At 48.9% G+C, this 26,323-nt stretch overlaps 10 protein-coding genes across 10 annotated transcripts; 4 read left to right on the top strand and 6 right to left on the bottom strand.

Annotated features, from left to right (window-relative positions):
- Nucleotides 1-241: 241 nt before the first annotated feature.
- On the top strand, nucleotides 242-3,821 carry MGYG_00419 (leucyl-tRNA synthetase; the record flags this gene model as incomplete). The annotated part of the gene is made up of 4 exons (XM_003176283.1): nucleotides 242-313; nucleotides 385-2,882; nucleotides 2,940-3,138; nucleotides 3,207-3,821. 4 exons carry the CDS (start codon nucleotides 242-244, stop codon nucleotides 3,819-3,821), a joined length of 3,384 nt encoding a protein of 1,127 aa, XP_003176331.1.
- An 805-nt stretch (nucleotides 3,822-4,626) lies between these two features.
- Nucleotides 4,627-6,003, bottom strand: MGYG_00418 (mitochondrial RNA-splicing protein MRS4; the record flags this gene model as incomplete). Its single annotated transcript, XM_003176282.1, has 7 exons — nucleotides 4,627-5,057; nucleotides 5,117-5,173; nucleotides 5,233-5,325; nucleotides 5,427-5,559; nucleotides 5,653-5,688; nucleotides 5,763-5,832; nucleotides 5,960-6,003. 7 exons carry the CDS (start codon nucleotides 6,001-6,003, stop codon nucleotides 4,627-4,629), a joined length of 864 nt encoding a protein of 287 aa, XP_003176330.1.
- A 430-nt stretch (nucleotides 6,004-6,433) lies between these two features.
- MGYG_00417 (hypothetical protein) lies at nucleotides 6,434-7,174 on the bottom strand (the record flags this gene model as incomplete). The annotated part of the gene is made up of 3 exons (XM_003176281.1): nucleotides 6,434-6,547; nucleotides 6,789-7,008; nucleotides 7,092-7,174. 3 exons carry the CDS (start codon nucleotides 7,172-7,174, stop codon nucleotides 6,434-6,436), a joined length of 417 nt encoding a protein of 138 aa, XP_003176329.1.
- A 774-nt stretch (nucleotides 7,175-7,948) lies between these two features.
- On the bottom strand, nucleotides 7,949-9,693 carry MGYG_00416 (ariadne-1; the record flags this gene model as incomplete). Its single annotated transcript, XM_003176280.1, has 4 exons — nucleotides 7,949-7,980; nucleotides 8,041-8,927; nucleotides 9,002-9,527; nucleotides 9,603-9,693. The coding sequence occupies 4 exons, from the start codon at nucleotides 9,691-9,693 to the stop codon at nucleotides 7,949-7,951; spliced, it is 1,536 nt and encodes a 511-aa protein (XP_003176328.1).
- A 988-nt stretch (nucleotides 9,694-10,681) lies between these two features.
- Nucleotides 10,682-13,150, bottom strand: MGYG_00415 (translation initiation factor eIF-2B subunit epsilon; the record flags this gene model as incomplete). The annotated part of the gene is made up of 5 exons (XM_003176279.1): nucleotides 10,682-11,403; nucleotides 11,468-12,642; nucleotides 12,707-12,831; nucleotides 12,903-12,959; nucleotides 13,025-13,150. 5 exons carry the CDS (start codon nucleotides 13,148-13,150, stop codon nucleotides 10,682-10,684), a joined length of 2,205 nt encoding a protein of 734 aa, XP_003176327.1.
- A 1,752-nt stretch (nucleotides 13,151-14,902) lies between these two features.
- MGYG_00414 (hypothetical protein) lies at nucleotides 14,903-15,442 on the top strand (the record flags this gene model as incomplete). The annotated part of the gene is made up of 1 exon (XM_003176278.1): nucleotides 14,903-15,442. The coding sequence occupies one exon, from the start codon at nucleotides 14,903-14,905 to the stop codon at nucleotides 15,440-15,442; it is 540 nt and encodes a 179-aa protein (XP_003176326.1).
- Nucleotides 15,443-18,624: 3,182 nt separating this feature from the next.
- Nucleotides 18,625-21,229, bottom strand: MGYG_00413 (transcription factor SKN7; the record flags this gene model as incomplete). Its single annotated transcript, XM_003176277.1, has 8 exons — nucleotides 18,625-19,265; nucleotides 19,386-19,471; nucleotides 19,539-19,576; nucleotides 19,664-20,647; nucleotides 20,706-20,849; nucleotides 20,904-20,976; nucleotides 21,046-21,062; nucleotides 21,182-21,229. 8 exons carry the CDS (start codon nucleotides 21,227-21,229, stop codon nucleotides 18,625-18,627), a joined length of 2,031 nt encoding a protein of 676 aa, XP_003176325.1.
- Nucleotides 21,230-23,289: 2,060 nt separating this feature from the next.
- Nucleotides 23,290-24,114, top strand: MGYG_00411 (peroxiredoxin-5; the record flags this gene model as incomplete). Its single annotated transcript, XM_003176276.1, has 4 exons — nucleotides 23,290-23,509; nucleotides 23,617-23,716; nucleotides 23,787-23,998; nucleotides 24,086-24,114. The coding sequence occupies 4 exons, from the start codon at nucleotides 23,290-23,292 to the stop codon at nucleotides 24,112-24,114; spliced, it is 561 nt and encodes a 186-aa protein (XP_003176324.1).
- A 107-nt stretch (nucleotides 24,115-24,221) lies between these two features.
- On the bottom strand, nucleotides 24,222-24,598 carry MGYG_00410 (BolA domain-containing protein; the record flags this gene model as incomplete). Its single annotated transcript, XM_003176275.1, has 2 exons — nucleotides 24,222-24,394; nucleotides 24,481-24,598. 2 exons carry the CDS (start codon nucleotides 24,596-24,598, stop codon nucleotides 24,222-24,224), a joined length of 291 nt encoding a protein of 96 aa, XP_003176323.1.
- A 520-nt stretch (nucleotides 24,599-25,118) lies between these two features.
- On the top strand, nucleotides 25,119-26,315 carry MGYG_00409 (hypothetical protein; the record flags this gene model as incomplete). Its single annotated transcript, XM_003176274.1, has 4 exons — nucleotides 25,119-25,174; nucleotides 25,237-25,280; nucleotides 25,336-25,461; nucleotides 25,522-26,315. The coding sequence occupies 4 exons, from the start codon at nucleotides 25,119-25,121 to the stop codon at nucleotides 26,313-26,315; spliced, it is 1,020 nt and encodes a 339-aa protein (XP_003176322.1).
- Nucleotides 26,316-26,323: the final 8 nt, after the last annotated feature.

The raw sequence follows: 26,323 nt of genomic DNA, 5'->3' as shown, positions 1-26,323 counted from the left end.
CTGCCTCGCTTCTCTTTCTGTCGTTCAAATCGTTCGAGCTTCGACCTGGAGAATTTTGGGATATACGGAAGAAATAAATGCCGATACCGATAGAGAAATAGAGCACGTGACTCTCTAATTTCTGAGTCATCATTTCTGATAAGAAAACCCCCACGTATAATCATCGTGTCAATTTCGGTAGAAGAGAAGAACTACAAGGTTGAGAAGCTGAAATTGAAGGTATCTCTATATCTTCGCCAGCATGGCCGCCTCTGTCTCCGCGGCTGCCGCTGCTGCGCTTGACAGCTCGAAAAACACATTAAAACTCGAGAATGTGAGCGCAACAATCCTTGCATTCCCCCGCTTTGCCCAATAATTGACTATAGGTATTGACCAATACTGTAGACAGAGAAAAGAGATACACTTATTGCTCTTGAGAAAAAATATCAGGCATTATGGAAGGAGAAAAAGGTCTTCGAGGTGGACGCTCCATCTCTCTCGGAAATCCCTGCGCAAAGCATGTCTTCGGCTGAGCTCCAAGAGAAGCACCCAAAGTTCTTTGGAACCATGGCCTTCCCCTATATGAATGGAACTCCCCATGCCGGACACAGTTTCACAGCGAGTAAGGTCGAGTTTATGACTGGAGTTGCGCGATTGGAAGGAAAACGGGCTTTGTTTCCCCTTGGATTCCATTGTACTGGTATGCCCATTAGGGCGTGTGCAGACAAGCTGGTGGACGACATCAAGAAATTCGGCAAAAATTTCGAGAATTATAAGGAAGAGGATGAGGCTGATGCTGTGCCTGCCCCAACCCAAGAGATCGCTAAAGAGGACTTGTCGAAATTCTCTGGTAAAAAGAGCAAAGCGGCCAGCAAAGCTGTTAAGTTGAAATACCAATTCCAAATCATGATGGCTTTAGGTATACCCCTTGAGGAAGTTCACAAATTCGCTGATCCAGAGCATTGGCTTCAGCATTTCCCACCTCTATGGATAAGAGATCTCGACAGTATGGGTGCAAGAGTAGACTGGCGAAGACAGATGGTAACAACCGATGTCAACCCCTATTTTGATTCATTTGTTCACTGGCAGATGATCCGTCTCCACGAAATGGGAAAAATTCTATATGGAAGTCGGTACACAATTTACTCACCAAAGGATGGCCAGCCTTGTATGGACCACGATAGACTTGATGGGGAGGGTGTTGGGCCTCAGGAATATACGGCAATGAAATTGAAGGTCAAAGAGTGGTCTCCGAAAGCAAAGGAGATCGTCCAAAGCAAAATTGAAGAGGATGCAAATGTTTACTTTGTCCCTGCAACATTGCGGCCGGAGACCATGTATGGACAGACTTGCTGTTTCGTGGGTCCTGCCATTTCATATGGTCTTTTTAAGGTCAAGGAGAAGGAATATTATGTTGTTACGAAGAGAGCAGCCTGGAATATGGCATTCCAAGGAATTTTCTTTGATGTTAATAACCTCCCCAAGTCCCAGGATGAGTTGCCCCCAGTCGTTGAGGCCCCTGGTTCCGCACTCATCGGTACTCTTGTTGATGCTCCACTTTCCTTCCACAAAGAAGGCGTTAGAATTCTTCCCATGGAGACTGTGTCCGCTAGCAAAGGAACTGGTGTTGTTAGCTGTGTACCATCTGACAGCCCTGATGACTTTGCAACCATTTCGGATCTCGCAAAGAAAGCCGATTATTATGGCATCCAAAAGGAGTGGGCAGAGCTTGAAATCCACCCGCTTATTGAAACGCCGACTTACGGTAACCTCACAGCTCCAGCTCTAGTGAAGCAGCTTAAGATAAACTCGCCAAAGGATACCGTCCAGCTTGCTCAAGCCAAGGATCTAGCATATACTGAGGGCTTCTACAAGGGTAAAATGCTTGTTGGTGAATTCAAGGGAGAACCCGTTCAAACTGCCAAGGAGAAGGTCCGCAATTCTCTTATCAAGAGTGGTGACGCCTTTCCATTCGCTGACCCCATGGGCAAAGTTACGAGCAGAAGTGGTGATGATTGTGTTGTTGCATACCTTGGCCAATGGTTCCTCAATTATGGTGAAAATGACCCCGAATGGCAGAGCACTACGCTCAAATATGTCACAGATGACTTGAATACTTACTCGGAAGAAACAAGGCACGGTTTCGAAAAGAACCTTGACTGGCTCAACCGCTGGGCTTGCGCCAGAACTTACGGGTTGGGATCGAAACTCCCCTGGGACCCGCAGTTCCTTGTTGAGAGTTTGAGTGACAGTACCATATATCAGTGCTATTACACTATCTCTCACCTTCTTCACGCAGACAGATACGGAAAGGAACCCGGCAAGCTCGGCATCAAGCCTGAGCAAATCACCAATGATATTTGGGATTATATCTTTGCCAGGCGTGATCTTGATGATGATCTAGCCCAAAAGAGTGGAATCAGCAAGGAATCTCTTTTGACTTTAAGACGGGAATTTGAATATTGGTACCCACTCGATGTTCGAATTTCTGGAAAGGATCTCATCCAAAACCATCTTACCTTCTTCCTCTACGTCCACATTGCTCTATTCCCACGAGAATACTGGCCTCGTGGCGTGCGAGCCAACGGACATCTTCTTCTTAATGGAGAAAAGATGAGTAAGAGTACTGGAAACTTTTTAACTCTCAGGGATGCCGTTGATAAGTACGGTGCGGATGCCACCCGTATCGCTTTTGCAGACGCTGGTGATGCCATTGAGGATGCCAACTTTGATGAAACTGTGGCCAACAGCAATATTCTCCGTATGTATACTCTCAAAGAATGGATTGAGGAGACCGTTGCAGACAAGTCTCTCCGCACTGGACCTACAGATGCATTCTTGGACAAAGTGTTTGATAATGAAATGAACGCGCTTGCTAGGGAGGCAAGAAAGCACTATGTCGAGTAAGTTTTGAAATTGGCCCTTTTTGCCAACTTGAAAATGCTAACTAATCTGCCTAGCACCAATTTCAAACTAGCTTTGAAGTCTGCTCTGTATGACTTCACTAGCGCAAAGGACTTTTACCGTGAGGTGGCCACCGCTTCTGGTATTGGTATGCACCGTGATCTGATTCTTCGATATGTCGAGTTGCAAGCACTCTTGATAAGTCCAGTTGCGCCTCATTGGGCAGAGCACATGTGGCTCGATGTTCTAAAGAAGGTATGTCTACCAATATTTACCAATGTTTGACAAATATTTGACAATTTACATGACTAACGTTACAACAGCCGGACTCCATCCAAAATGCCCGCTTTGCCGATGTTCCAGAGCCTTCCCCTGGCCTGTCATCAGCTCTTACCTATATCCGCTCTACAACTTCGAACATCACTTCCTCGGAGGCAGCCTTCATTAAGAGAATTTCCAAGGGCAAAAACGTTAAGTTTGACCCCCGAAACCCTAAGAAGATTACAATCTTTGTCTCTAGGAAGTTCCCGGCATGGCAAGATAAATACATTGAGCTTGTCCGTGAAGCTTTTGATGCTGTCCACTTAACCATTGATGACAAGGGACTCAATGGCAAGGTTGGCAAGCTCGGTGAGATGAAGAAAGCTATGCCATATGTCCAAACCTTGAAGAAACGTCTGATCCAAGGCAGGGAAAAGCCAGAAGATGTTTTCAGCCGAGAAATGCCCTTTGATGAGGTCCAAGTTCTTCATGACATTACTGGGAACCTGAAGAAGGTTACTGGGGCTAAGGAGGTTGAGATCATCGCTGTTGAAGAAGGTGGAAATGCAGGAACCAATTTCGAAGGAGTTAGGAAAGAAGACTTGTCCCCTGTTGCACAAAACGCGGTTCCTGGACAACCTAGCTTTAACTTCGAGAATATCGAGGCCGCCGCATGATGCATGAATTGTCATACAATGCAAGAATCCGAAACAAAGCAGCTTCTAGAAGCCGCGGGGTTTCTATAGATGCCCGGAAGATTTGATATGATAGACTAATGTAGAAGTGTGCTAAGACTTTGATAGCATTAGTTATACAAAAGAAAAAGAATATTATCATGATCCAAGTTTTACATGCCTTCCCAGAGTACTATGTAATGGTAAGATCGTCATAATAGCTATAGACTAGTATCAAAATATACATCCAAGTTAGAAGCAAGGTGTCAAAACGGCCAAGGTAACAATATCCCTTCCTTGAAGATACAGATCTTTCCCAAAGCTTTCCTATAAAAGCGAACTAACGAGAGCGGGAGATATCCCATACCCTTTTGATAAAGACGACAAACAACGCCATCGACACTAATATAACAGAAGAAACAAAGGAACATTAAACAGATACCTAGAAACACATAAGTCTAATCTGGAGAAGAGAAACCATCCCATGGTAAATTTTTTAGGATCCCACCCTTTCCGTCCTTCTGTAAATCGTGCCGACGATGACAGCGTCAAAAGACAAAAAAACGAGATTAATGGTAAAGAAAAAGATAAATGGGAGTCGGTATGTTCGATCACTGCAGCTGCAGCGAGAATCGTACTTATGAGCGACGTTCATTATTATCAATGGGACTCTTCAGAAGTTATCCGCTTGAAGTATGCTTTGGCCATTTCATAAGAAGTCCTGTAACATAATATCAGTTTCCAGATCTATCAAGATGTAGAGGGAGGGAGAAGATGGATGGTGTAAACGCACCAGCAAATAGCGGTGCTAGGCATTGTGGCAATTATTCTTGGTCGCATTCCACGGAGGAAATCCGGCCCAGCCGTACTGATTCTTGATGAGTCTTGCAGCGTTGAATAAGCCCTTAGCGGTTCTTGCCTCGGGGTCCTGCGCTGTACCTCTCGTCTGTAGGACGGTCTTAATAACATCTAAAGGAGTTGTAACGGCGGCGGCAACCGCACCCGCTAGACCACCGGCAATGCAGTGGGTGAAGGGATCATATCGTTTCGTCGGGTTCATAATTTTGGACGTCGATTCGTATGCCATAAACTGGGCTGCCGTGAACGGAATAGTCATGCACAACGTGGTTGGGTAGGAGACGTAGAAGGCACGGAGGCCCTCAGTTCGATAAACTGTTCTGGCGCATTGAACCAGGGTTCTGTGAGTCGATCCGTGAACTTGCATGCGCTGCTTGATAACTGTATAAAAACATTAGCTTGGAAGATTGTGACTTTTGGCGAATTTTATTGTTGCATACCATCGAATGGATTCATCAGCGCATCGCTTGTGATAGTGGCGGCAGCACCACTCAGAGCTAGAAACAGAGCGTTAATACTTCTTTTAGAAGTCATGATATGGGGGAAAAAGGCTGACCTGCAGCAAGTGGGTGATGGCCCGAACCAACATTTCCACCAGCAAGCTCTTTCACGACCTCGTATGTGCCAAAGTATACGGCGTGGGCGGGCCCTGTACCAACACAATTTTTATATCAGCTTGTTGTTCGCAAATACGGCTCAAGTTGCACTTCAAACGACTGGTAACAGTGCAAAGTCCCAGAATTATCATACCTGCTCCCACGATAACACTAGAAACACCCTTCCATAGCGCTCTCCAACCCTCAATACGTGAAATGGTTGATACCGCGTGGGTGAGGCCGGTGTAAAGTCCACCAGCACCGGGGTTTAGGACTTGCATTCTGGTCTGAGCAGTTAAAGAACATTCTCAATCAGTATTTTATGCCTGAGTAACGCAAATAAATGACCGATATCAACTCTTGCGCCTGGAATAGCATACCTTCAGCAAGTCTACCGGATACATAACCGAATGCTCCTGTACAAAGATTCCAAGTTAGCACCAGTATATAGCCTCCTTCATATCAATGCGTAAGGTAGTAAAAGACGTACTGCAATGCCGGCGAAGGCGCCTGCCAGCATATTATGGGCGAGAGTGTAGTTCTCTGGGAGCGCCTCATAGCTATACAAGAAATCAACGGTCAGCAAAAATCGGCCCCTTCCTTCACGACCACCAGCATAAGGAGACTCTCAGGCTCGATATACTGCCGGATTCGATAGTCCGGCATTGCTTGGAAAAGAAGACGTACTCGAATTCTTCAGCTGCAACAGCATGGTGCTCTGTAGAAGCCATGAAAGGCTCGTGGACGCAGCCGGAGCCGCCTGATTCAACCGTGGCCTTCACGGTGGCGGGATTCCCGTGAATTTCGTGAATACTCTGACCGGAGACGAGGGATTCTTCAACCGGGCTGTCCCTTAGAACCGTGGAGTCAGGGCGAGGATTTGGAGCTGAGAAGTTGGGGGATGCGACTAAGGAAAAAAAAATAGTGGTTGACGGAGAGAGTTTTCCCTGCTAAGATAAGAACAGAACCGCCTTGGTAGGTTAACTGACAGCACAACCGCCGAACAACCAGCAAGGCACCGCTCGAAGCAAAAGGTATCAGATGAGACGAAAGTGAAGAAGAGGAAGAGAAAGCCGTTGCTGAAGAAGATATTCTTTCCCAGCCCAAAAATTTTGACAGGTTTCTTTTTCTCCGATCGACTAGGCGGACCTCCGCTTTACTTTAATACATGGATGGAGAGTATTGGCTTTTTTGGTCAACAGCAACAACCAACAGTCTCTTTACGGTAGCAGGATACGGAGTGCTCTGGCGCATTCCCCGTCTCAGCGAGCCCTTCTACAGCTTGCTCTTCGAGTTTCTGTCAACCTGGGCAGCGTCCCTATTTAGTACCGGATCCGAGATGAGCGCGCTCGCACGAAACCTCCGACTATCCACCTCGTACAACGGATTTAACTAGCCCAGTTATCCCCATCCTGCAAAGCGTTGACAAGCCTCTTGTAAAAGACAGGGCAAAGGACACCCCCCGGCTGCTATACTGATACCGCTGCATCCTTGTCTCAGGCAAGTTTATGCGTACAGAGCGCGCAACGGGTATGCCGGAAACTAGCAAAACGATTATCAGATCCTCCCCCGGAAATACGGCTACATGTCGACGGAGTATCCAGGCCCATAGTTTGGTTATCGGAGGAACCAAAGTGTCCGTTCCATTCGCGGCTCCGTCCTCGCCTCTCGCTGGGGCCCTCGGCTGGCCGCGTTGACACTCTTCCTCTCCCAGGTTTCCATGCCGCTCATGTAGTCTGTGTGGAGTTCTCTGAAAATCTGATAAGAAATTTCCGCGCTTTTTATTTGATTTCTTGCCTCCTGGCTTCTGACTATTTACAAGGATGGGGAAGCTCTCTCCTTGCTTCCCTGACCGTTCATCCACGTTTCATATAGGATGTCCCGGCAGACAATCTCGTGCATTGTCTCTCATCCTGGCGAGACTTGGCTCAGTCCCAGCGTCACTCTCAACAAGGGCTGCCTCTGGTTGATTTGAGCATCCCCAATTTATTTTCTTTTTCCTTTCGTTTTTTCGTTGCTCATAAATTTTGATAATTTCGATCTGATAAGAAAACATCACGTGAGAATAAACTTAAGGTTCAAGGTTTACCTCGGCTAAGCGACGAAAGAGGAAAGAGGAAGGACGAAAACAATTGACGGATAATTTAAAGATGATAACGGCTGCAAGTGTTGCCTAATTACTAATGATATAGTTAATTAATTAACAGAGACGAAGAGGGCCATCTGGCAGGACAGAAATATGCCGGGTTCTTTTTCTTCTTCCTTCCTAGACGTATGGTAATGAGATAGACATGAGATTGGATGGCAGCGACGTGCCGTATGTATAGGCAACTAAAGGCGTAGATATAGATATCTAAATTGCAAACATCGAGTCAAAATAGTTTGCTCAAGGAAATGGCAATGCAAGTGATCATAAATAGATTTACCATGCTCGTAAAAGAAAGTCATTCATGAATAATATGATTTTTTGTTCAACGGGAATGGGCAAGGTAAAGAAGTGACGAGAGAGGTGAGATGCAAGCCGCTAGAAAGGTCAGATAGTCATAAGGAGTGGTAGGGCGTAACGTGCAGGCTAGATAATAAAGGATAAAACTTATGCCGGGTATAAGGAGATAGGAGGCTTAGTAAGGGCCATGGGCGTGCCAGCGACCAGATGGGGGAGGATATTTAGATTTGTTATTTCAGATCTACTATGAAAGACCATTCACCTAGAATAGCGTCAGGGGTTAGTACGGCTAGTAAGGTTATAAGGGCGGAGTTAAACATACCGGCCTTTAGATTCTCAGCTGTATCGGAAAGAAGGATAACTCGTCGTTTGTTGCAATAGGAGGTCTTGTCGAGAATATCGACTTTCAAGCCTGCGAGTTCGGAGATAGGCTTCTCAAACATCTCACTCAGGTTCTCGACGGCCATCTCGAGGTCTCGCTGGTTATCCTCGAAGATTTCAGTCAAGTTATTGCGCGTAAGGTAGAAGGCAAAGGCATATGTCCATTTAAGCGTTTGTCGACACTCCTGGAGCGTACGTGATGCAGTGTCAAGGAACTGTACTTCGATCCAAGACAGACCGGATTGAGACTGGAGGTTCACCATCATCTTCTCTGTCTTCAAGAACAGGTCTCGGTCGAGCTTGGCTGACTGCTCGTGGTTAGCGAAGCGGTTGTAGTAGTGAAGATACCGCTCAAGGGATTGACGCGAGCGAGTCTGCGAGTCTCGTGCATCAGAGGAACCCTTTTCTTCGAATCTGTTGCAGTTGTACCAGCTTGTTCCATGTTCGGACCAGGGGCCAAGGCACATCCAGCAGAACTCATGCTTGCATTTTCTACATGTCATGTGGTTGCAGCCTCCGTTCTTTTCGATGGTAGAATGACATTTGGGGCATTCTTTGGTGTTGGCTGAGATCCAGTTTGCCGTTTCCGAGTCATCCTTGCACTTCTTAACCCATTTCTTGACTAAGGCACAGGGACAGGGCTGGTGGTTGCCAACGTCACATCCAAAGCAGAAGGCAAACGCGCAGGCACAGTTTACCGTCGGGACGACACGGTCCAAATCTCGCTCCTTGACAGCACATCGAATAGCGAACTCGCAGTTAGGAGCTGGACACCACTTCAAGTTTGGCATGTCGTCGACATAGGTTCGTATCAGCAGAGTTCGGTACCTAGAAGAACGTAATGGTTAGTACTGTCAATGGTGGAGTACAAGCTTATCCTTTTTCCCTCAGAAGCGACTCACCGATCTCTCACATCCTCTCCCACAAGTAAATCAAGCGACTTCGAATCGATAATCCGATGACACTGATCCTGCGGACACTCTATCCTCGCAGCCTCTCCCTCTTCTTTGATCTTCTGCCCCAGATAGTGGCTATAGCAGTCCACACAGAATCTATGCCCACACCGCATTGCATAAGTCTGAAGATCCGGCCCGTCTTCACAACAGATATCACACATGAAGCCAGGCATAACTTCAGTTTTTGGGTTGGTCGAGAATGTCGGTCCAAGACCAGCGTCTTCAAGTGTCTTCTCGGGATGGTCCATGTACGACTCTATCAGCTTCTCTCTGTTCCATCTGCTGAACCGAAGTAGGATAGCAGCGCTCTCCGCAGGCAAGCCAAGTATAGAGGAGACTTCATTGATCTGCACGTTCTGTTCCCGTGTGATATCGTTTGGACTGAGGGCTGTGGAATCGGTCTCGTATGGCTGCCGTACAGGCTTGATGTCTTTCTCATAGTTGAAGGAGCCTCCAAGGTCTTCTTCGAAGTCTACAACAGTTCAGTTAGACCATACACTTCTAATACAACCGTGTAAGTAAGTAGACGAGGTAGGTGCCGGCTTACCGCCTCCTAAGCTCTCGTTATCGCTGCCCTGCGTATCGAGAAAGTCCTGCCCACTCGACCCATCCGTCATAAAATCGTCGTCTGAGTCCATGGCTGAAGCCGTTCCCGTCACTTCACAGCCTAGTAGAACTCGTCTTAACGTAGACCGAAGAGGCAAACCCCAAATCCCAGGTGGAGAGCTATCAAGGCACAGCTCTAGAGGACCAGTCTCAGTATCACCAGGAGTAGTCAACGGGGGGGCTATGACTCCTGTAGTTCTATTCTCAGCTGTCAGCACTTCTGAATGTCGGGTTGAAGCCTGTGAGGAAAAGTGAAGCTGACCTGGTAGCGATAACGTGAACTTATAAAAATATTTCCCAACTGCCGCTGTAGCTACTTTTCGGTCCGCAGCAGGAAGCTAGTGGGGGAGGCGAACACTCCAGCGAACTAATAAATAAACCAGTGAGTAAGCTAAGCCCCCTGAGATGTTCTATCTCCTGGTCGATATCAGGCAGCAGCAGGCGAAGGATGTGGAATGGAGCAGAGGGGGCGAGCAGGCTGTCGGTGGAGGAAGAAAGGGGACAACGGTGACTGACCGACTGCCTGGCTGACTGGATGACTGGATGACTGGCGCGGATGACGGAGATCTCGTGGTGGATGCGGATGGTTAAGACTTTTGAGGAACTTAGTTACTAGGAGCAGCGGCAGCTGGGGTCCCAGCAAGAACAAGGCGATTATATATGTATGTATCTCTAACTACGGCTGACTAGTTAGTTAGCGCCAGGCCACCACGAACGATACCTATCACTTTCCAGGCAGTTTGTTGGGCCGGATCCAGGCTGTGCAGGTCTGAAACGGTATCCTTGTTCTTAGCAGATGGTATGACACATTCCTTAAAGGCTGTTTCCCGCCAGGCTGCACTCCTGAAAACTACTTGCGGTGGGAGAGAAAAGGAAGAGAGTTTTCTTTACGGCGAGCCGCAGAGCCGCATCGAATCTATTTCTTTCCTCGCCACGTTAGAAGCAAAGGGGGAAGAGGGCGTTCATTTGTCTAATTTATATTGAACTGCCTAGCTTATGTATACTAGATGGGGAAGACGATCAAGAGTCGCTTTCCTCTTCATCATCTTCGTCGTCATCATCTTCATCGTCGTCCTCGTCGTCGTCATCGTCTTCACCACTTTCGGAGTCAGCTTCAAGCCAGTCTATGAACGGCTTCGTCTGTGTCCGGACGCTCTCCATAGCAGGCGTGGCAGTTGACCGCTCGTCTTCCCACCACTGCGAGAAGGCCTCTGAATCCACTATCTCCAGGTCATAAAGCTCCTTCGCCGTGAAAAGCAAGATGTTACCTCCCTTATTCCGCTCCGTGAGATCCTTCTGGAAAAGCAGCAACAAGTCTACCTGGTCAGGTTTGTCGTCGGAGTCGTGATCGAATACGATTCGCATAACCGTGTCCTTGTACTTTTTGAATAGTTCTCGGACAGAATCAGCTAGGCCGACAGTGCCTGCTTCTGTGACGTGCTGAATATACTTCATAAACGCCATGACCACGGCACGACGGACTTGGTGCTCAGATGCGTTGGCGCTCATGCGTAGACCAACCAGCTCGAGCTGCACCACCTCAGCGCTAAGACCTTCCTTAAGGCCGTCGAAGACACTAGAGACGGCATCGTGGTGGAACTGGTCCCGTCCTTCGTCGTCAGATGTCGTTGTGCTGACACTGTCAGATCTTGAGCGGAAGGCAAAGTCACCGTCCTCGGTCTTTTCTGACGTGAGAGTCGATATAGATGCATCCGAAAGCGAAAGTTCAGCCATATTGTACACTGCAGAGCAAGGTCAGCCAAACGTATATTCACCATGTGTGCCCCTCCAAGAGAGTAAACTTACTTAAACCAGGGATGAAATCGACTTCTTCTTCATCCTCATCCTCTTCCGACACAAACTCAAACCCTTCACCGTCTTTACCAACAAGCTTCTCATCATTCGGGATCTTCTGCTCTGGGTCTCTCTGGAATGTGGTAATGCTCATGCTCTCAGGTATAGATGTTCCACTCGAGATCTTGACGCCATAGGACAGCAAAGCACCTGGCTCAATCCGGCATTTATCTCCAATGACTGAACCGTTGGCTACAATAGCATGCCGTATCTCAGTTGCTTCACCCACAACCACATCATCCCAGATATACGCACCGTCAAGGACAACATTTTTGCCAATCTTGCACCTTCGGCCGATGACGCTGTTGGTGATAACGGCGCCTTCTGCGATAGTTGTATCCTTTCCGATGACGGTTCGGCTGTGGATGGTTGCAGATCTAGCCAGCACAACACCCTGTTCCTGGTAGACAAAATTCCGCTTAAATGTGTATGTATATCCAGGGAATAGGTTTGTGTCTGGACATAATGGAAAGGTCCATCGTGATATAACATCCTGACTGACGAGGTCGTACGCGTGCAGATTTTGAACTCTGGTGGCATAGTGGTCCTTCAAGATGTGAGTGTGTATTGTCATTCCATTAAGCTCGTAATCCTTCAGTACGCCGTGAAGAAAATGGGTACGTGGAGACTGGTAGTCGAAACTATCCGCCCACAGACCAAGGACTTCGGGCGTACATATATCGATGCGGCAATCGTACAGATCATTTCGAACATCAATCTCGGCATGTGCGTCAAGGAGTTCCGGATCTATCTCGAGATTCGACGGTAGATCGTACCCGTCATGTGAATGGTACGGAAGCTCTTCGTAATGCAGACATCGATCCTTGGTCGGATCAATGACAAACAACGGCGCATCGGCACTCTTGCGAACTCGATTCGACTCTCCGACTTCTCTAAGTATCATAGTCATGATGGCGTTTCGGTTTGTTTCTCGTCGAGCTCGGTGCTCGATCAACGCCTGCTCAAGTGGGATATTGCCAATAACGTCACCGTTGACTAGCAGAAAGTCACCATTCATTAGATGCTTCTCATGTAGATCGCGCATGACTTCTCCAAATGTAGTTGCTGCCGTCCTGATAAGCCGGACTTTTGTAAATGGCGATATGTCTGACTTCCACTTCGAGTCGCTGCATAATTGTATAAGTCCACAGGTCCTGAAATAAACTAAACGTGCTAGGTGGAAGGACGTACTTGAGATAAGTTTCTAGCATATCCGCATGCGCACCGGCGTAGAGCAATATCTCCTCCATTCCGGCATTGGACAGGAATTCAAGGGTATAGTCAATCAAGAGGGTATTGGCGATGGGTAGAAGACACTATTTTGATATCAGGCGTCCGTAAGCCCCGCACACCATAGAAAAAAGGCCAATGTACAGCCATAACGTACCCTCGGTTTCTCAAGTGTGAACGGTTCAAATCGCGTCTCAAAAATATCGGTAACTACCTAAGACCAGCAGTTAGTATTGCCTTTTGCAACCTATCTAAGAAAAAGTGGGATGATCAACTTACCACCGCCTGGAATGGCTGTTGTCTCTCATCTAGCATAGGATCCCTACGTCTAGCTGCACCTTCTCCGCGCTTCTTATTCCCCTTTGGCGCCCCTCCTCCCCGCTGTTTCGATCCCTTCGGAGCCATGGTGTCGTAGTTATCGTTATCGTGGTGGTGGGGGAGTAGTCCCCGTTGAACTGACTCACCGCGGGGACAAAGCTGCTGTTTCTTCAGGCGGATTAACGGGGTATGGTAATATAGAGGTAGCCTTGGAGAACGGCCGAGTACAGGCCTTTTAACTGGCAGAAATCAATGGCTTCTCAGTCACTGTAAGAGCTCTTCGCATGGAACTTCCCTTGAATGCGCCGATTAACTAGAAAGCTACAGTCAATATTTTTATGACTCCTGCTGCTTACATAACTACGAAGGGATAAAGCCCTAACCTTAACTCGGACTAGCGTATTTCTTCCCCTGCGTGTAAATGTTTAGTCATGATAGACTCATCGTGACATGGTTAAAATGAACAAAGCAGCATGACTAAGCTTCTTATAGAACGAGTAATGATATTCAATTAAGCATTATACGTATCGAAAGTGCATCGTTTATTTCAATTGAGACTCTTCATCATGAAACCAACCAAGCGTGCATGCGCCAGGAACCCAGCAAGTCAACCGAAAATCCCTACTGCTGATCCTTGTGGCTCTTCCAAGTAAATATATATGGTCCGCACCTTGGAGCTTCGGTCTTTATTGGATGAGCGATACATTCGCGGAAGCAGCATTGGTTATGGGTGATGCAGTTATCTCCAGGCTTCGTGCATCCTTCTCTCCGGAAGATGTCGTTGGCAATTGATGCTGGTGCTGCCACTGCGACGGCAGAGAATAGGAAGACGGCGCCGAGCCTGTAGATCTGCATGGATGATGATGATGACGACGACAAAAGCTTGGATGTTGAGTGGAGGGATGTAGTTGTAAGTATATTGTCGTCGAAGTAGGTGTAGCTGTGGGGTTTCGAAGGTTCAGATATTTCTTCGATGATCGACAAGTGGATGGTTTGGTTTAGAGGTGGATTCTGTCGGCGGTATGATGTAAAATCAGGGTGCATCGAGGGGCTTTATATCGTCGAGGTTGAACGGTCGCAGGAGATGCGCGAGTAAAGCAGCGAACGAACAAAACAAAGAGACGAGGCACAACTTTCTGCAAGTTGTGTTTCTTTCATAACAGAGATGGTGTAAAAAGGGTATCTAGACTATCTATCATGGATAGACAGTGCAGCGTTTGACACTGCGTACATTCGGCGAAGACCGGCGACGGCTTCTATCCCGCACCAACATCTCAGATGAGAATGTCAAAGTGAGAGCATAAGCAGTACAGCCACCTGCTGCAATTGAGAGCAATTAGTGAATGTCTGTAAGACTGCACTTCGGGAGTCGCGGGTACTCGTGTAAAATGAGTGGTATAACGCCTTCGCGGTCCAACATTCGCATAACCTCGGGGCACCCCGTAACCCGAGTTTCATAATGTTAATCTCCTATGGAGCAAGCAAGTACCTATAGAGAAGAGAAAATAGGGAAGATCTCTTCTTTGTCTTGATCCCATCTACTGCGTAGATCGATTGAGAGATGCCGTCACTGCAGCATCGGCAAGCCATCTCATCAAGATATAAATACTTGCTTTGTTGACGGGCTTTTCTAGATGAGATATATCAACTCGCTCCCGTTAACCACGACGATCAACGCAGCCATCAGCCCATCAGTCCATCATCAGTCCTTCCAGGCCACACTCGAGAAAGCGCTCGAAGTACTTCCCTCCCGTGCCGTGCCTGTGAATCGAAACTACCTTTTCCATCTTTTCTCCGAGAAAACAAGGCCAGAAGGAAAAGCGTAAAAAATCGCCCGCCATGTTGATCACCAAGCTGGTTACTTTCCTCTCCCTCTCGACGGCCGTGCTCGCCCAGCCTGCAGGCGAATCAAAGCGAGACGTGCAACTAGCCCACTGTCCCGAGGGAGTATGTTTTGACGATGCTTTTTACTGCGACTTTGAGACGCATCTGTGTCGTAAAAAGGGCGGCCCTGGACCTTGCGGCTCCGGCGAGTGTATCGAGAACGGAGATGTGCCTGCGCCTGCGCCTGCACCGGCTAAGCGCGATGTCAACTGGGGCTGCATGGCAGACGTGGACTGCAAGTTTGGCGTTGAGAGCTGCGTCTGGATTCGGGCACATGGAGAGTTTAGATGTGTCCCGAAGAAGATGAAGGTCGACTCGAAGACCAGAGGAAACGGTCGAGAGAAGCGCGCGGAGCTGAAGGAGGCTGCGGGTGCTGCTACGGCATGTATGAAGAGGGGCACTGCCTGTGGACGAAACGACACCTGCTGCTCCGGCGTGTGTGCTAAGCGTCATCGGTTCGAGATCGGGCTTCAGACTGACGGTTGGTGCGATTAAACGGGCCAGCTCTGCCAGCTGGCATCTGGCGCGCGCATCCAGCATGCATCATCGGAGCCTCTCGCTTGCCCGCCATCTTCGTTTCGTTTGTTTCGTTTGTTGTTTTTCGTTAGAATGGAGAAGAGAGAGAAGGAGGTGTAGCTTTTTCGCGGCCAAAAAACCCAGTCACGTGAGACACTACCGGCTGAGGCTGACGATGGCTTGAAACGCGTACAACAAAACTGGCTTTTCCTTCGTTTCTTCGATTATCATAGATAGACAGAATCACGCAAGTCACTTACGAATTCACAAGATGCAACTAAACAACTACTCAATGGCATTCTCTCACATTCTTCTTCTTCTTCTTCTCCTCACGCTAGATCTAATGTAGATAACGAGCTAGAGCCCACCGTGCCCCGTCCCGTCCCTCCATCTCCATCGCCAGCCGCCCATCCATCCCCTTACCCTTCCCTTCCCCTCCACCTTCCATCCAGATCTAGATCTGCCCGAAAAAAGACCCCCTAGTCCAGCCAGCTCTAGAACGTCTCAAACCGCCCAAGCCAGCCAGGCCTCAGCAGACCGCAAGTCTAGACTCCCCAAGTCCTTCTCGACCTTGGAAAGATAAAAAAAATAAGATAACGGCCGTGCATGATGGGCAGCAAGGCGAGCTGAGTCGGAACTAACTTAGGTAGTTACCCTAACTACTAGTTAGGTAGTGGGTTACATACATAACATAGCTTGTGCGCTGCGCTGCGTGGGCAGGGGAGCTCTCCTTGGGGCTTCTTTTTCTTTTTGGGTTTCTTTTTTCTCAGCCAGCCCATAACTAGCGGGTTACTTGGGTAACGTACAAGCTGGTCGTGGGCGGTAGACAGCGCTTATACATACATACCTACTAACTAGCTCATGGTTAGATGCTGATATAGATAGTAGATGGATAGCTATGTTAGGGATAGATGGAGAGAGGAGGTTGTTGTTTGCTTCGCTGCATGCGAGGTCACTGGTGTATGTTTGCTGGCTGTGACATATCACACTCGAGTGTTTACATAGCAAAAATCCCGTGAGTACCTCCCTGCTTACAATAGGTAGCCAGTCGGTCGGTGCTCTCTCTAACTCGCTCGCCCAGCAAGGGCGTAAAGAAGTAGGTAACTCGGGGTGATCTCGGGATACGCAACATAAACATTCAACATATACATTCATCATCAGTAACTATTTAAACTACCCAGTACCGAATACCCAGCTAAGCAGGGAGTTAAGTAAGAAGCAAGCTAAGGGAACTCACATCCTCCACATATAGCTATTTAACAGGTAGTTACCAACATGTCAATGTCAACTTCGAGGTACCGCAGTTTAGTTAGTTAGTTATGCATGGACGGAAGGGGTTACACGCGCGGTGACTGGTCCTGCGCTCGCCAAACCCCGACCATCATCTCATGTCCAAGGCTGCTCATCCAGCGCCCAAGACTGAGACACGCTTATCATAGGTAGGCAGGCAGAAAGGCGGATAGGGAAAGACAAGGACAGGGATGGGACAAGACGAGGGATATTTGGAACCGAACTGGCTTTACCTCTACATGTGCATGCATATATGCAGCATTATTAGTTCTACGTGCATGCGTGTGTGTGTGTGTGTGTGTGTGTACATACATACGTACTATATGCAAGTAGGGTCGGTCATCGCTGTCCGTACCTAGAAGTACAGTATACCTTCCCATGGCCCATGCACGGGTAGAGACAGAGAACTTGGACCCTTGACATCCCTATCCCTGCATGCGATGGACAGGGAGGTAGGTGAGATACGAGTACGGGGAGGGAGCGCTGGGGTCAGTTTGCCTCGATGCATCGATAGGCGAACGCAGCTATATTCGAGTCGATAAGGCTACATGGTTGACGGATATAGATGCCGCGATGAAGAGGCGTCCGCGGAGTTCGATGGGGGAAACAGTAGAAGGAGAAGAAAGTGTTTTGTTTTTCATGTACAGCATAAGATAACTAAGTACGGAGTCAAGTCAAGTTGGATCAAGATGAACAACGAAGGAAGCCATAGAATGCCTTGCCGATGCCTAATGGAAGGAGGAAAAAAAGAAAAGGAACATATCAGATGCATCCCAGCCATCTCAGTTCAGCCAGGAAGGGGAAAGAGAGCCAAAGCCAAAGCCAAAGCCAAAGCAAAGCAAAGCAAGCAGTGTCCCGCCCAAGATAAAACCGACCAACCGACCAACCCAAACCCGATGAACTACTGGCTGAAGCAAGGTAAGTAAGTAAATAAAGAGAAAAGAGACAACATCAGTAAACAAGACAGGCTAAATTCTTTTTTGTTTTGTTTGGCAACGCAAGAAAGGGAAGGGAAGGGAAGTCATGGCATGGCATGGTATGGTATGGTATGGCATGACTAGTTAAGTTGGAGTTGGTTAGGTTGGGCATCTTGTACTCGTCTTGTCTCGTCTCGTTCGTCCGTTTGTCTTGAAGTGTGGAGATATATAATGATGCTGTGTTGTGCTGTGTAGTGTTGTGCTATGTTGCGGCTGTAATAATTGATTTGCATACAGCCTGGAAGGACGGCCTGTGGAGGCGGGGAGCGGGATGAGACACGGGATAGTCGAGTGGTGCAGCAGGACGCAAGATGCAGGACGCAGACCAGAGACGAACGACGGCGGCCGGCGAGCGTAGATCCATCCCCAGGTACGGTGTAGAGGTGATGTAGAAGTGAGATGCAGATGCAGGTAGGTTCATGCGGGCGTAGTCGTGAGGTATAGGGAGGTAGCGGCAGAGGTAGAGAGGAAGCGGTAGAGGTAGGAAGGTAGGTAGGTAGTATTATGCATAAAAACGGAAAAAGTAAAAAAAACGCGTAGAAAAATAACCATGACCTAGCGACGACTGCTTTTGCTGCTGCTGCTGCTTCTGCTTCTGCTTGCTGCTTTCAGCTTTCTGCTGGTGCCGCTGAACGAACGAACAAATATCCGCCCGCCCACGCCAAAGAAAAAGAAAAGAGGAAAGAAAAAAAAGAAAAGGACATAACCAACACCGTATATATGATATGATATGATAGGTAAAAAGCAGATAACCAAACAGAATCGCAAGCCGACCGACCGGAAGTAGTGTGTGTGTAGCGTAGCGTGTGTAGTGTAGCCGCACAGTGGGAATGAGAGAGAGAGAAAGAGAGGGTTTCTTTCTTTTTTTTTTTGGGGGGGGGCCCTAATAAATAATTAAGCCATGCGGCTGGTCTGCATGGGATTTACCACTGGCGCACCAGGACCAGGACCCGAACCAGGACCCGAGGCATGGAAGATGCGTTGGCGCTTGTTGTACGCATTGACATTGAGGTCTATGCCAGCCATGTCTGACGCTTGACGACGGTGCTTGATGTGGTTCTGGTTCTGTGCCTGGTTTTGATTTTGGTTCTGGGGCTGGTTTTGTTGTTGGTTCTGGTATTGGAGGCCATTAGTGTCGAAAGACTGGCCCGGGCCGGGGGTGAGGGGTGAGTTCTGCCATGTCTGCTGGCCCATGGTTGACGGGGAGTGGGTGGGTGATGATTCGTCTTTTACTGCTTGGGAAGTGGGCGGGAGGCCTGCGACAGGGACGTTGACGGGGACATTAACGGGGACGGAGATGGAGTTGGATAGTGGACTTGGGCCAGGGCCGGTGTTTGGGTTCGTGTTGTTGCCTTGGCCTGGTGGTTGTGCGGTGGGTGGTGTATTTGATGATGGCGGGGGTTGTTGCTGTTGCTGCTGCTGCTGCTGCTGAGAAGCGTCCATGGGACTGACGTTTTTGAGGGAGACGAGGTGTTTTTCTAGCATGTTGAGGAGGGACTGGCGGGTGAATGGTTTTGGTAGGACGTCGTTCATTCCTGGGTTGTGTTAGTATATAGAAATCCAAAAATAAAGAAATAAAATAAAATAAAATAAAAATAAAAATAAATATAAAAAAGAAAAGAAAAGAATAAGAAAAAGGAAAAAAGAGTAAATACCGTGGTGGAAGTAGAGGTCTATATCGCTTGATCGGATGTTTGAAGTCATTGCAATGATGGGAGTAGAGTCGAAGCGGCGGATGAGACTGCAAGCAGAGACGCCCGTCGAGGTTCGGCATGATGATGTCCATTAGTATAAGATCGTATTTTGACCCTCCTTGTATCTTGTTCACCGCCTCAAGCCCGTCGAGCTGTAGGATGTTGTTAGTGACGAAGCATGAAAAGATAAAATAATAATGAAAAAAATAGAGTAAAAGAGTAGAGAGAGAGAGACTTACGGCGGTGTCTACTACGCAGGAGAAAGAGTAGAGGAACTTGCCTCCTATCTGGCGACAGGTCTGGTCGTCTTCGACGAGCAGGATGTGTGGACTCCGCGCCCAGGCTGGGTCCGGGTAGATGCTCTTCTTCCGCCCGTCATTGGTGACCGGGTACTGCCGCCGTACGTCCGGGACGTCCATGTCTCTGTTTGCGGAAGCACTGGTGGGGAGGGAGTAAGGAATGTTGTTGACGTGTTCGCTGTACATGGGATCTATGCCGTTAGTGGCACCGACCGGGTAGACGACCTGCTCGAGCTCCCCGTTCATCTTAGGGTACGAGAGCGAGGCCTGCTGTGCTGCAGCAGCCGAAGAAGGGGGTAAACCGACGACACCACCGACGACGTTGACTCCGTTCACGCCGTTGACAGCAGCAGCGGCGGCGGCAGCAGCGTTAGCTCGTTGCTGGACTGCGGCGGCGGCCTGCTGGTCGAGCGGCGGCGTGGGCACTATCCCCTCGAGGGCGGAGAAGTTGAACTGGTTCTCTGCGGTCATCTCGTTGAGCAGCTTGGTGGCGTGCTGCAGGGGGGAGGCCGGGTTCTCGTCTATGCCGGCGACCTGCGACGGGCTGAGATCTGTCTGGGACTGGAAGGAGAGGCTGGCGGCAGCGGCGGCGCGGGAGTCTCTCTTCTGCCGGGCGTCGATGGAGTGCAGGTATGTGAGGATGCAGTGGACGACCTGGTCGTGGCCCAGGACGGACTTTTGCACCCGACGGACCTCCTGAAGCATCATCTGGTGGTCGACGGTGAACTGGGTGAAGCGGTCTGCGAGGTGCTGGAGCTGCTGCTGCTGGGCGAGGAGCTGCTGGTTCATGAGGTCGAGCTGCTGCGTGGGGATGGAGTCGTCGTTGGCGGGAGCCTGCTTGCGAGGCGCCGGCGCCTTTCTGCGGATGTTGTCGAGCGAGTCCTTGTTGTCGGCCTTGAACTCGGGATGTTTAAACTCCCACGCCTGCCAAAGTGTAAGTAATGTATACATATAAATATAACTTATATGGAGGTGGACGTACACTGGGGCCGTAGGGCGACTGGCCGGTCTCTTCGTTGTTCTGGCGCACCTTGTGGAAGTCGTACTTGTTGAGCTGGCGCACGAAGCTGGCGAAGTTGCTGTGCTTGAAGTGCTTCGGCAGGATGGACTTTGTGAACTTCTCGCACTGTCAAGCCGTCAGCATCTTGTAAGTGGTAATAACGAGCAATGAGAGACTGACCTCCAGGACGACGAAGCTGTCTCTGTCGTCTCCCCATCTGACTATCTGCGCGTATGAAGGGTCTTCGAGCATCCTGTGGGCGGTCGGGGAGGGTCAGCAAAAGAGAGAGAAAAGGGCGAGTAGCCGAGGAAGAAGGACTCACTTGTAGAGCTTCCTGACCTATGCGCGAGTCAGCCATGCAAATTCACCGCAAAGAAGAGAATAATAATAATAATAATAATAATGAGAAGAAGAAGAGAAGAAGAAGAAGAGAAGAAGAAGAAGAAGCAAAGACTTACAAAGTCGCTCGAGTTGCCAGCCGAGCCGCTGGGCGGAGGGTTATCCATGGCGACAGTTACCAGCGAAGACGACGAGGCCGACGAGAGAGCGAAGGGCGGAGCGAGGAATGAAGAATGACGAGGAGGAGGAGGAGGAAGAAGAAGAGGAAGAAGAGAATGAAGGCTGTCGCTGGTTCGGCGGGCGGGCAAGGATGGTAAAGTAAGTAAAAGTAAAGTAAAGAAGGTAAGACAGAGACAGCGAGAGATAGAGACAGCAAAAGTAAAGAGTGAGCGAGTAGAGCAGTTATGTAAGTGTGTAGGTGTGTAAGTGTGTAATGCAGGGCGGGAGGGAAGAAGCAAGCAAGCACAAGTCAAAGCAGCAAGCCAGGCCAGAAGAAGAAGAAGAAGAAGTAAGAAGTAGAGACAAGTCAAGTCTCAAGGGGAAGAGAGAGAGAGAGAGGAAGAGGAGGAGGAAGAAGAGGGAGGCCAGCCAAGTCAGTCCATGAAGCAAGGAGAAAAGGCGACAGGTGGAGGAAGACACGACGGTGATGGCAGTTTGATATGAGACAGAGAGTTAAGCAAGGGAGTAGGCGTAGGTAAGGAGGGATGAAAAGGGACGACGGAGGGCGATGAACGAGAAAAAGGAAGACGAGGAAGAGGAAGAACTTCTGCTTCTTCGTCCTTTTCTTTTTTTTTTACCTGGTGTGGCTAACAAGAGGTTAAGAAGTTTAAGTTGGTTAGGCTAACTAGGAAGATACATAGGAAGGTAAGGGAGGTAAGGGAGGTTAGGGTGTTAGGGTAGCTGCTCTTCGTTCTTCGCGGATGGTCTTCGTCTTTAAGGGCGACGAGGGCGACGAGGGCGGACGGAGGAGACAGAAGTTGGTGATAAAGGGATAGAGATAGAGATGAAGATACAAGAGATACAAGAGATAGAGATAGTTAGCCGGGAGGTAAAGAGGAGGAAGAAGCAAAGACGGAATACGAGGATGGCCTCTTCTCCGTCGTCTTCGTTCCTCGTCTTCTTCCTCTGCTGCTTCTTCCTTTTTTTGCCTTTTCGAGGTGATGGTTACTTAGTTACTTCTCTCTCTCTTGTGCACTCACTCTTAATCTTACTCTTCTTAATCTTGCTTCTTCTCTCAAGGAGTTCGATATCCGACCCTTGGCTGCCGGCCGACCTGACACCGTCGTTACCTAAGTTACTACCTGTTACGCTTGTTACTCTTGTTACTCTTGTTACTCTACCTGCCATCTTATTCTTCCTTCACCTTACTGCTCCTCCGATATAGCTGCTCTCTTGCTCTCTTGCTTCTCTCTCTCTTGCTGTCTTCTTGTGAAAACTCTTTCCCTTGGATCCCTTTTCTCCACCGGGTGAGGTTATAACTAACACTAAAACTACCCAGGATCATCTCCGTTGCTCTCTAACTAACTGCTGCTGCTCGGAAGTCACCGCTCTTCTTCTTCTTCCTCTTCTTCCTCCTCATCCTCCTCCTCGTCCTTTTAGTACTCCTACTACCACCGCATCACTCTTCTTGCCACCGCTAGACTTGCCCTAGCAGGACTACTACTACTAGTTGCTAGTTGGCCCTCTCATCTTACGCCGCTTGTTTACTTCTCGCCGGTGAGGGACGAGAGGTCGGCAGTCAAGAGGGGTCATGTGATGCTGACTACGAGACAGACATTAGAAAGAAGCAAAAAGAGGACAAGACAAGAAGCAGCAGCAAGACGACGGTTAGCTAGTTAAAAAGAGGTAAAGATAAAAACCAGCTTAATGCTCCGTAGTTATATAGAGTAGTTAGCTCAGCCGGTTACCTGCGTACTTGGTTACCCTGGACGGTACCTGTCCCTGTACCTGTACCTGGAGTCTACCTTTCCGGCCCTTCTTGTTCTTCCTTACATTCTTCATTCCTCTTCATCTTTAGCCATCCCATCCCTGTCTGACTGCTTGGCGAGACCCTCCCAAAAAGAAGGCCCAAGCCTTGTCCTAACTCTCCAACGCTTGACACCAGCTGCCTTCCTCCACCAACCACCTCTTACTACCTGCTTGCTGCTTACTGCTACTGACATCGACATCAATATCAACATCAACATCAGTATCAACACCAATTGGCCGTAAGATAACAAGAACAGCCATGTTCAGACTCGCCCGAGCATCCCGTCTCCCCTTCTCCCTCACTCCCACCTCTGCGTCCACCCGCGCATTCCACTCCTCCCGCCCTCTCGCCGTCAGCCTCGGAGACGCCATCCCGGACCTCGACGTCCTGACCGAGAACTCGCCGGGAAATAAAGTCAACCTCGCCTCCGAGCTGGCCTCGGGCAAGGGGGTCGTCGTCGGCACTCCTGGCGCCTTCAGTAGGTTCACTCCTCTCCTCATTTACCTTTACTTTAATTTCACTCGTTTATTCATTTACTTTTCTACTCGTTTGATCCATGCTAACCGCAGCGGTCGTCGGCGGCAGCCCCCGGATGCTCTCTCTCGCATGTACCAGGCTTCCTTAACCATCCCAAGCTGAAAGACGCAGGCAAGGTCTTTGTCGTTTCGGTTAACGATGCTTTCGTGTTGGTCTTCTTATCTCTTATCTCTGTCCTTATCACTTGTCTGTTTTATGTTTTATTGACGTCTACATAGGACCAAGGCGTGGGGAGAATCACTTGACCCGCAGAAGAAGAGTGGTGTTCGCTTCCTGGCCGATGCGTCGGGCGAGTTCAACAGGCAGCTGGACCTGCTCTTCAGCTCCGCAAAGGTGTTTGGTAACGACAGGTGCAAGAGGTATGCCCTGCTCGTCGAAGATGGGAAGGTCGTCAAGGCTTTTGTCGAGCCTGACAACACCAGTGTCGATGGTACGTCGTCTCTCTTTTCTTTCTCTCTCTCTCTCTATATATATATATTATACTCTTTGTATAGATACTGATTGATTGCTTGTTTAGTGTCTCGCGCGGAAAAGGTGCTTGGATAGAGACAGTAGATAGACCTTGATTCTCTCTCATGTATGATAGATAGTATAGTTATCCTATCGATGCCATGTTCCAGCATGCAACGTCCTTCCCGCTACTGCTTTCTATCTCACTGCTTCGCCTTCTCCCATTGCTCGGGTGTATAACACTTGGGCGTCCAGGCGTGGATGGCAGCTATCTCCGCCTTGAGTGCTGAGTTGACCAGTCGGTGGCGGGCGAGCGTCGTCTTGCTCTCGAACTGGGGGGATACTATTATGGCTTGGAACGCTTGGCCGCAGCCTCCTATACACACATTCCCTCATTAGCACGTACACACACATACATACATGTACATACACATTTCAATATAGTCATGGGTTGGTATATACCTGATAGATCCTCGACTTCTACATGCTGTGCGCCAATCTTGGTCGTGAGGATGGACTTTATTGAGTCGGGCGTTACGGCCAGTGAGGATTGGGGTTCGTTGGGGGCGGGTTGCGCCATGCTAGAGTATGGATATACTGCGTTGAAGCGGTTTGTTCTAAGGGTTGTAGTGATGCTGGTTGGCCGGCGGAAGGCTGGTAGTAGACGGGTGGTGAGGCGGGAGGACATAAGTTTGTTGGTTCCGGAAGTAGCGAAACAAAGAAGAGAAGAAGAAGAAGAAGAAGAAGAAGAAGAAGAAGAAGAAAAGAAAAGAGAGGAGGAGAGAAAGAGAGAGGTATTAAATCTGTCGTGATGATGCGATGGAGTTAAAAGGGACGGATGAAAGAGAAGGGAAAAAAGTTGATGACCGCGCATTAGTAATTACCGAGTTAAGGTGCTTTATAGCCGCCGCTTAATTTAACCGCGATGTGGGGAACTTGCGCCCCCACCTTTTGGCCCTTTTTGTTGTTGTGAGCGGTAAAGTTCTTGACATCCCGAAACATCAACATCCACCGTCACTGCTGTCGTTTTACTATTTCTCCGCACCAACTACCCAGATCTACTGCCAATGCTTGCTGCTTCTCTTAGACAAGCATCCAGGATGGTTACCGCTCGCTCCCCCTTCTCCCAGGCTGTTGTCAAATGCATGCGGAAACTGTAAGAATCCCCATTGCTAGCTAGCTAGCTGTAAGATCAAGCTGACCTTCTCTTCCACCTAGGTACCCGGAGCAACTTGCTGATAAGAGCTTTGACAACACTGGCTGTTAGTTCTCCGATGTGTATATAGTGTACTTGGTTGCTGATGCTTGTATTAAAAGTACTCCTGGAGGCACCGCTGAACGTGCACCGTCGGCTTAACAACTCAGTCCTTCTAACCGTTGACCTCACAAGGGCCGTGGCGGATGAAGCCATCGCCCGGGGTGACTCCATCATTATTGCATACCGTGGGCTATCTCTTAGCTGAAATGGTGTGGACAATTTACTGACGAGCAAACGATACAAAGATCCCATTATATTCCGTGGCCTCAAGTCCCTCACCCTCGATAACTCACAGCAGGACTCCCTCCTCCAACTGGCACAGGAAGGAATAAGTGTGTACTCGCCCCATACGGCTGTCGATGCCACGCCAGGTGCAATGGCGGACTGGTTGTGCCAGTGCGCGGTACCAGATTCCATACAACCTCGCCTAACCGCGGAAACACTATATCCTTCCCCTGATCCACCAGAAGACCCAAAATTCCAAAAGGCTGGCATGGGAAGGAAAATCACTTTCAGAGAGCCCGTCTTGTTAAACGACATACTGGATTCCATTGCGAAGAAAGCCTTTTCTCATTCCCATGCTACTCATACTGCTGCTCCTGCTGTGGGGTTCTCCGTCGCTATACCGCAAGATACGTATAGGTCAAACATCAGCATCTCTACCGTTGCAGCTTGTCCAGGCTCAGGGTCATCAATACTTATGAAAAACGGCAAACCCGTAGCTGACTTGCTGCTTACGGGAGAGTTAAGCCATCATGAAGCACTGGCTGCAATAGAAGCAGGCTCAGTGGTGGTTACTCTCTCTCACTCGAATTCCGAACGGGGGTACTTGCACTCGAAAATGCGTCAGGAGTTGGCTGCGGAGTTGGAATCGGAATGGATGAACAGAAGTAACGAGCTGAATTTTGACGATAAGAACAAGCTAGAGCAGGAAATACTGGAGCAGATCCTGGTTGATGGGAGTTTACAGGTTGACGTTAGTTCGCGGGATAAAGATCCGTATGAGGTAGTCTGCTGGCGGAATGGGGAGGAGGTATGACGACCTTT

Source organism: Nannizzia gypsea, genomic scaffold (genome assembly GCF_000150975.2).
Source record: "Nannizzia gypsea CBS 118893 supercont1.1 genomic scaffold, whole genome shotgun sequence".
In the NCBI taxonomy this organism is placed as follows: Eukaryota; Fungi; Ascomycota; class Eurotiomycetes; order Onygenales; family Arthrodermataceae; genus Nannizzia; species Nannizzia gypsea.
This window is presented reverse-complemented; position numbering and strand designations above follow the sequence as displayed.